This window comes from Triticum dicoccoides, chromosome 6A (assembly GCF_002162155.2).
Source record: "Triticum dicoccoides isolate Atlit2015 ecotype Zavitan chromosome 6A, WEW_v2.0, whole genome shotgun sequence".
Taxonomy (NCBI): Eukaryota; Viridiplantae; Streptophyta; class Magnoliopsida; order Poales; family Poaceae; genus Triticum; species Triticum dicoccoides.
The window spans coordinates 628,860,214-628,869,191 of record NC_041390.1 but is presented as its reverse complement, the minus strand read 5'-3'; the positions used below and the strand labels follow the sequence as shown (position 1 = coordinate 628,869,191).

Genomic DNA, 8,978 nt, shown 5'->3' with positions numbered 1-8,978 from the left:
GCATACATATATCTCTTTTTATGACACATCATTTTTCCAAAATACTCCAAATTTTCAAACAAATTCATAGGCCTTGTATTTCGACGAGTTCTGCATCTCAATCCTAACTAGCCCAATCTGTTGTCCCAGTAAATCCCTCTACTTTCGCAGATCTTTTTTATCTGCCATGCTATTTGTTTATAGTTGTGTGTGATATGATGAAAATTCTCTCTTTTTCGTAGGAAACGAAAATTCTCCTTAACATTTTGCTCAAATGTAGTAGGTAGTGTCAGAAATGCAAATTTTGCATCTACCAAAGAACTTGCAATCTTGTTCCAAGAAGATATGGTGATAGTAATACTTTTATTTTACCAGTAGAAAAAGAAAGTTTTGCTGCTTCAGTGGTCAGCACAGCGGACAGGCAGAGGTAGTGGGGAAGCGCAAGCCTGTCCGTCCACCGCTTCTCTCCGCAGCAGCATCCACCACTAGCTCCGAAGCTCTCCGTCCCCTCCCATATCTTCTCCGGCGAGCCCCACGCCTCGCTCGCCGGATGTCGGTGGACCCCGATGCTGACCCCCTCCGCCGGCACCCCGCCGCCTCCTCCTCCCTTCTCCCTCTCTAGCCCCGCGCCAACCCCCACCTCCTCCTTTCTCCCCACCCTCCGCCACCGCCGTCGCCGACGATGCCTCCCCGTCCCCAAAGCCGGCGCCTTTCCGCCCCGGCGCGCGGCAGCCCCGCTCTCCGCCAACAACCTCCCCGCCCCCGAGCAGACCCCATCCCCCTCCCCCTCCACCTCCGCCTCCCCCGCGCGGCCCTCCCCGGCCTTCGCGGCGGGGGGCTACCGCGGCGCCGGGCCGGGCGAGGACCCGCTGGTGTCCAAGCTGCGGACCCAGCTGGGCGTCATCCACCCGCTGCCGGCCCCGCCCCCTCTCCCCTCCCTCCCGCGCTCCGTCCTCGGCCTCTTCGCGCTCTTCTTCTTCGTGGGCGCGGCCTTCGACAAGCTGCTCACGCTGCGCCGGCGCCGGCGCGCCGAGCGGGAGGTGAGGGTGAACGGGTCGTGGCCGCAGGTGCCCACCTCCGGCTTCTCGCTCTTCCTGGAGGAGAAGGACCTGCAGCGGAAGGAGTCCGTGGAGTGGGTCAACATGGTGCTCGGCAAGCTCTGGAAGGTGTACCGCCCCGGCATCGAGGGCTGGATCGTCGGCCTGCTCCAGCCCGTCATCGACAACCTCCAGAAGCCCGATTATGTCAACCGCGTCGAGATCAGGCAGTTCCACCTCGGCGAGGAGCCGCTCTCCGTCAGGAACGTCGAGCGCCGGACCTCACGCCGAGCCAACGACCTGCAGTGAGTCTCCTCTTGCTAGTATCTCCGAGAGTGCTTAAGCATAATTCAATCTGTAGTACTTGATTTGGGTGGAAAAATTACTGTCACTAGAGCAATGGTAAGTAGGTTCATGCAGACATTGCTGTTACAAACTATCCATTCAGTTTCAGACTTTCAGCGTGATTGACAATACGATTTGGAGCAGAATGATTAAATCTGTGGATTTGTGATAATGAATTAATGATCATAATTTTAGTTTTTTTTTTAGGGAAACAGGGTGTATATTAGTCTGAGAATAATTAATCTTTGTGCAATATATTAGTACTATCAGTCAAGATCAATAAGCAACTGTGATAGTTGTACAGATGTGGAAGCAGACTACTTCATGTACTTGATTCATATTACTACGATGTGGGTGTTTCTGTTAGTCATTGCTGCGAGAATTGTGTTTATCTTAGTGTTACCCATTGGTAGAGAAAATAAGTTAGAATTGGTTAACTCATTGTGTATTTCAGGTACCAGATTGGCATTCGTTATGCTGGTGATGCACGCATGGCATTGGCCCTCTCCTTGAAGTTCAGTGCCGTGCCAATCGTCGTGCCGGTCTGGGTTCGAGATTTTGATATCGATGGGGAGCTGTGGGTTAAGTTGAGGCTTATTCCGACCGAACCATGGGTGGGAGCTGTGTCTTGGGCATTTGTGTCCCTTCCGAAGATTAAGTTTGAGCTGTCGCTGTTCCGGTTGTTCAATCTTATGGGTATGCACTTCCTCTGTCCTGGTTTATTAGTGCCCTCATATTTTGGGTCAATTTTGATCATACATTTGATTCATAAAATATGAATTATGCCTAGTAAAAATATAACATCATTGAAAACTTCTTTCAAATACGAATCCAACACTATAATTATTGTGACATATAACTTATATTTTGCTGGTCATATATGGTCAAACTTTAGCCAAAATCCGAGGGGGGCTAATAAAGCCAGACAGAGGAAGTAATTGCTTATACAACCTTACTGTTCCCATTTGCAACTTATACCTAATTTAGTGATTTTAAGGTCGATTAGCATGGGCTATTGAAAGACAGAATATGGTTGGAACATCTTAACTAATTTAACTTATTGAATGCAATGTATGTGGTAGAATATCATAATTTAGGATTATTCAGTTGCTTCTTAAGATTGGGGTGTGGGGCAGTTCAAGTGAACTGATTTATGGCTGCATGCATCGATTGATGCAGTGGCCGGGGGTTATCCACCTTTTTTTTTAAGTTCAAGTGAACTGAAGATATTTCGTACACATACCTCTCTTCTGCGCTTTAAAGAAATGGAAGTTGTATTACCCCCCTCTCTTCTGCACATATGTCTAGTATTCATTCCAGCTGGCATTGAGATGGTTGAAAGAAAATGAGAGGATAAGCAGTCTCTTAGGACTGTACATTTTCTATGTCTTAATTTAGTGGTTTTCTGCATGCAGAACACTGTCAATATGTTATACTCCCTCCGTCCCAAAATAAGTGTCACAACTTTGTACTAAAGTTGTGCTGAAGTTGAGACACTTATTTTGGGACGGACAACTGCCACTTATGTGTTCTGTTTCCTATTCATAAGCTCTTGTAGTCTTGTTCATACTCTGTTGGGTGATTATGAGCTCATATACTTCTCTGTATCTCTTTGATGGCATGGCCAGCAATTACTTTGATTCTTTGCTAACAATGTGCTAAAAAAATCTCTGCATGTACATGGTGCTCGTCTCCAACAGCAATTCCTGTTCTGTCAATGTAAGCCCTATCATCTAAAATATCTATGCTGAATCATAGTTACATACTGGTGTTGATACATGTGGAAATACCTGTTGATGCATTTATTCATTTTGTAGTTACTGTTTTTTTGTTCTGCTAAGGTGATGTACTCCGTTGTTTTCTTGTTTACTGTGTGGTTCTAGAAGATCAAATACTGATATCCGTGTATTAAACAGTTGCTATAAATTAGTTGAGCTACCAATGTCACTTTTTATCCCAACTTGTACCTTTTTTATGAACCACTTGACTTAATTGCCTACTGTAACTTATTCTCTTCATGAATAATTGAATATGAATAACAACAGATAAAGGATTCTGTTAGTAGTTGTGGTTCAGATTTCCAGAACATAGGTGGTGTTTTGGATTCAGTGGTGAACACATTTAATTGAAGACTTGAAGTCCCATTACATTACTTGTATCATGTTTCAGGACAATTCTATAGTCATGCCAGATTTAATGCCTTCATGCTCAGCTCTTTATAGGAGAAAAATAACATTTTTTATGCTTTGATAGAAAGTTCGCGTACCCTTATCTAGTGACCTAATAAGTTACTTGTGATTTCTGCTACTAGATTTCTCACGAAACTGCTGACGGAAGATCTGCCACGTCTCTTTGTCCGGCCCAAAAAGATTGTCCTTGATTTTGAGAAGGGGAGAGCTATGGGACCTGTTGCAGGAGATGTTGCAAGCGACATAATACAAAATGTTGCAAGCGGTATAATGCAAGGAGTTGCAAGTGACTTAGTTCAAGATGTTCAAGATGGAAACAAGGACTTTGTTGGAGAGCTATCAGTGACACTAGTTGATGCTAGGACGCTTAGCTTTGTCTTGTTCGGTAAGGACTCTCTGCTTTCAATTGTGTCCGATTTAGCATCTGGTTTATTTAGTTTAGAGCTGACATCCAATTCATTTCTGTATACCCAATGGTGTACCTTGTTGTGTCAAGCAAGAAAGTGCTCTAACAAATTTCCGCATTTAGAGTATGATAGGCCTCGGCAAACACTTGAGCCGGGTTTGAAAAAGACTCCCCACCTCCCACCCCCTCAAGGGCTGAAACAGTTAGCTCTGGCCCAGCCTATAGTGCTCCTGGGTTTTTTCTGGTTTGGACTTTGTGCTCTGGTCCATTAGTCCATATTAAAGCAGTGGTATACCGATGAAAGGTTCTTCACAGTCGAGTTTGTACTTCTATTGGGTCTATCTGTTTTCAAAAGCCGGCATCAATTTAATTAGACTAAATGCATTTATTCAATCACACATAGGCTAAAAGAGGCATTAAAAACAGTTCATTTTTGTCACAAGACTCTGTTTCGTGTTGACAAAGCTTTGAGACACTTCATTTCACTTGCAGGGAAGACAGATCCATATGTTGCCATGATTCTTGGTGATCAAGTCATAAAGAGCAAGAAGAACAGCCAAACAACTGTGACTGGCCTGCCAGAAGAACCAATTTGGAATCAAGTAAAGCTCCGACGAACTTCTGTTTCACACTCACTTGCTCTAACTGAAATATTTTTCATATCTACTGCCATGCTTATAAACACTCCACATGGACCAGGATTTTCATATGCTGGTCGTAAACCCTCGCAAACAAAAGTTGTGTATTCAAGTGAAAGACACGGTTGGTTTCACCGACATCACTATTGGCACTGGAGAGGTATGATTTGAACGTGTACAGTTTGTTTCTCCATTCTCACTGTTTTGTTGCATATACTCTGCCTATTTATTTGCTTTCTGGTTCAACACACAGAGATTGGGATGATTTCAGTTAGATGGTTTTATAACTGAAAGTGAGATGAACTTCACTACAAATATTCTTTTCAGGTTGATCTAAGCTCACTCAAAGACACAGTACCCACCGACAAGATCGTCACGTTATACGGCGGGTGGGGCTTCTTCGGAAAGCGGTCATCTGGCGAGGTCCTCCTCCGGCTCACATACAAAGCATATGTCGAGGACGAAGAAGACGAGACGGTCAAAACCGAGTACGCCACGGGCTACATTTCGGACGAGGACACGCTAGACTTTGTCCAGCTCGACGGCACCAGGCGGGGCGATTTTAACGGCAACGAGAGGGAGACCTTCATGGACCTGCTGGCCGCGCTGCTCGTGAGCGAGGAGTTCCAGGGCATCGTGTCATCAGCTGAAACCAGAAGCTCGAGAGACGCCGAGCAGGCCGAGGAGCCGAAACCCGGTGATGTTGTCACGGCCGCCGGTGCCGACGTAGATGCGGGCCCAGTGTCCAGTAACCCCGAAGGTAAACAATTTTTTTTTTGTGGATCCATGAGGCTTGCTTGTTTACTGTGTGGGTCTATGTATGTTTATGTTGGTCATGAGCTAATTTGGAAGGCTTTTCTTGTCTGCCTTTGGTGTCTCAGATAGGGCCCTGGTCTGGCTTGCTGCCATAACCAGCGTGATGCTGCTCGTCTCCTCCAACATTGGTGGCTCGGGTTACTTTAACCCATAGAATGGTTATCTTCTGATCACACTTGATCCACCGAAGATGCGTCTACACGTTTTGCGATTTTCGAATTCGGAACCTTTCCGATGTTCGAATATAGTCGTCCAATATATCGATCTTTACGTCTCGACCATTTCGAGACTCCTCGTCATGTTCCCGATCTCATCCGGGACTCCGAACTCCTTCGGTACATCAAAACTCATAAACTCATAATATAATTGTCATCGAAACCTTAAGCGTGCGGATCCTACGGGTTCGAGAACAATGTAGACATGACCGAGACACGTCTTCGGTCAATAACCAATAGCAGAACCTGGATGCTCATATTGGCTCCTACATATTCTACGAAGATCTTTATCGGTCAGACTGCATAACAACATACGTTGTTCCCTTTGTCATCGGTATGTTACTTGCCCGAGATTCGATCGTCGGTATCTCAATACCTAGTTCAATCTCGTTACCGGCAAGTCTCTTTACTTGTTTCGTAATACATCATCTCGCAACTAACTCATTAGTATGTGATGTGCATTACCGAGAGGGCCCAGAAATACCTCTCTGACAATCGGAGTGACAAATCTTAATCTCGAAATACGTCAATCCAACATGTACCTTTGGAGACACCTGTAGAGATCCTTTATAATCACCCAGTTACGTTGTGACGTTTGGTAGCACACAAAGTGTTCCTCCGGTAAACGGGAGTTGCATAATTTCATAGTCATAGGAACATGTATAAGTCATGAAGAAATCAATAGCAACATACTAAACGATCGGGTGCTAAGTTAACGGAATGGGTCAAGTCAATGACATCATTCTCCTAATGATGTGATCCCGTTAATCAAATAACAACTCTTTGTCTATGGTTAGGAAACATAACCATCTTTGATTAACGAGCTAGTCAAGTAGAGGCATACTAGTGATACTCTGTTTGTCTATGTATTCACACATGTATTATGTTCCCGGTTAATACAATTCTAGTATGAATAATAAACATTTATCATGAAATAAGGAAATAAATAATAACTTTATTATTGCCTCTAGGGCATATTTCCTTCAGTATGGATGTAGCTAAAGGCAAGGGATACTTGTCTTTTGATCACACTAGAGAAGTGAGGGAGATTCAGAGTGCAGGCCCAGTGTGTAAGTGGCAACCCCCCGACGTGGGCTGGGTTAAACTAAACACGGGCGGGTCCTTTGTTGACAGTGATCATGCGGGTACTGGTATGATTCTCTGAGACTCCAGTGGAGGGATTATTTTTTCGGCATGCAGATCGCTATTTTCTTGCAGAGATGTGGTTGAAGCAGAATTAGGTGCAATCATGGAAGGTTTATCGCTGGCTATACAACGCTTCAATTTGCCTGTTGTTATCGAAACGGATTCTAGCTTGGCAGTGTCTATGGTATCCTCTGGCGAAGTTGATCGTTCAGTTTATGCTGCTTTGGTAAATGAAATTAGACTGCTGATGCGTCTTAGACAAACTTGTATTACTCGTATTATGAGAGTTTAGAATACAGCTAGTGATAGTTTGGCTAGGTTTGCTAGAATTGAGGAGCGAACTATGACCTGGCTGGGATCTGGGCCAGATGAGGTCTTGGGTATATCCCTTGACGATTGTAAAGACATTAATATTTGAGTAATACAAGTGTTCTCGCAAAAAAAATAACTTATGCAAGAAAATAAAGAATGCCTGTGCAAAAAATGCAAGAAAACCAGGCGGAGACCCATGTGGGGGCCATGCACCTATTTTAATAACTAGAAATTTGAGAACTCATATGCAGTTCTATCGATTTCATTTTAAAAACACGTTGATCCGTCAAAAATGTTTTTGAATCCTTACCAAAAAATTAGGACACCAATATTACTCCCTTTTTTCCTATTATATACTCCATTCGTTCCGAATTACTTGTCTTAGATTTGTCTAGATACGGAGGTATCTAGTACTAAAATAAAGTCTAGATACATTCGTATTTAAACAAATCCAAAACAAATAATTTGGAACGGAGGAAGTACACTCTTAAATAAAAGTCCTGGTCAGTTGCCATTACCTTCCTTGCCCGCGATTGGATTCAATTCAGATTAAACTAAGTTACACCGGTGTGCTGAGGGTCAATCCTTCAGGCTGAATTGCCAATTCTCCCGTGGTCCATCTTACTAGCCAAGAGGACTTGAGCAGTGTCCGTAAGAGCATCTCCAGCAGCGTCCCCAACAAACCCCTTCAATGCCGTTTTTAGTGCCGGTGTTGAAAAATCGGTCCAGTCCTGCCCCCACGAGCCTGTTTTTTTTACCGGATTGGGCCGCAATTGGCGCCGGCGCACCCAACCCGAACCCGCCGCGCTGGGGAGCGCCCGGGGCGCCGGCGCGAACGTTTTGGCGCGAAAGAGTGGCGGGACCGGCGCGTCGGCGAGACGAAGGCTGGTCGTCCTCATCATCTCGGTTTTCCCGCGGGGAATCAATGCCAAGGCTGCCGTCGGTCAGCCTACCATTGACTCACGGGCGGCGAAGTGCAGCGACGCCGCCCCGCCTTCCAGTACGCGTTCGCACGCGGCCGCCCCCGAGCCGCTATAAAAGGCGCCCCTGGCCGCGCCGGTGAGGCACCCATCCATCGGCAGTCCTCCCCCTCCTCACCGCCGCACTTCCTCCCCTCTCTCCGTCGTTCGAGCCCCTCTCTCCCCCTCCCTCCCCCGGCAACCATGAGCGCGAGGTACCCCGGCGACGCAGCGGCGGCCAACGGTTTTGGCCGCCGCTCACTGCATGAGTGGGAGGCCTACCTCCTCCATGAGGCCAACTACCCCGCGCCGCCCGACGTACGCGCTCCGTCGCGGTGGAGGCTCAGCGCCGGCGGGGTCCCTGTCCCCCCTCTGCCTGTCCCCGAGACGCCCTATTTCCACGCCAAGATCGAGGGTGCGCGGGCATCCCTGACGGCCGCGGAGCGGGCACTACCGGAGTATGCCGTCGACAACCACGCGGTGTGGGCGGCGTACTTCGAACGCCGGCAGGAGGAGCGGCTCGTCTCCACCAACAACGCGTCGATGCCACGCGGCCGCAACAACAGCGAGGGCCGCCGCCTGTGGTGGGGCGTCCCTGGCCGCACGCTCAGCGGTGTCCTCGCGCACGTCGAGGGCGGCAACGACCCGCCGCTCGAGTGAAGCAGCGCGCCGGGGCGAGGGGTCGAGCAGCGGCCGTGTCAAGGAGGAGAAGCATCGACCGTAGTTTAGGGTTTTTTTTGTCCCTTTTAATCGTGTAAAAAACGTCTAAATTTCACCGAAATTTGGCCGTGTTTGTTCAAATTTGACCGTATTTGTTGAAATTTGAACGAACTGTGGGGGTGTCTGGGGGCGACCTGGGGGCGGCGGCTGGGAACGTGCTCGGCCCCACGCTGAAAAAAAACACCGGCTCGCCCCCAAGCGGCACTTTTTCGTGCC

General features: G+C 47.1%; 1 protein-coding gene across 1 annotated transcript; it reads left to right on the top strand.

The window, feature by feature from the left end:
• The first annotated feature begins 412 nt into the window (after window positions 1-412).
• Window positions 413-5,709, top strand: LOC119318686 (extended synaptotagmin-1-like). Its single transcript, XM_037593268.1, has 8 exons — window positions 413-1,321; window positions 1,816-2,057; window positions 3,062-3,080; window positions 3,673-3,935; window positions 4,449-4,558; window positions 4,656-4,754; window positions 4,922-5,354; window positions 5,476-5,709. Exons 1-8 carry the CDS (start codon window positions 546-548, stop codon window positions 5,562-5,564), a joined length of 2,031 nt encoding a protein of 676 aa, XP_037449165.1. The 5' UTR covers window positions 413-545; the 3' UTR covers window positions 5,565-5,709.
• Window positions 5,710-8,978: the final 3,269 nt, after the last annotated feature.

Excerpts from the sequence above, each read along its gene's own strand:
- LOC119318686 (XM_037593268.1), top strand. The coding sequence starts at position 546 with ATGCTGACCCCCTCCGCCGGCACCCCGCCGCCTCCTCCTCCCTTCTCC. Across the intron at positions 4,559-4,655 it reads AAGAACCAATTTGGAATCAA|GATTTTCATATGCTGGTCGT; the intron begins GTAAAGCTCCGA and ends CACATGGACCAG. Across the intron at positions 5,355-5,475 it reads AGTGTCCAGTAACCCCGAAG|ATAGGGCCCTGGTCTGGCTT; the intron begins GTAAACAATTTT and ends TTGGTGTCTCAG.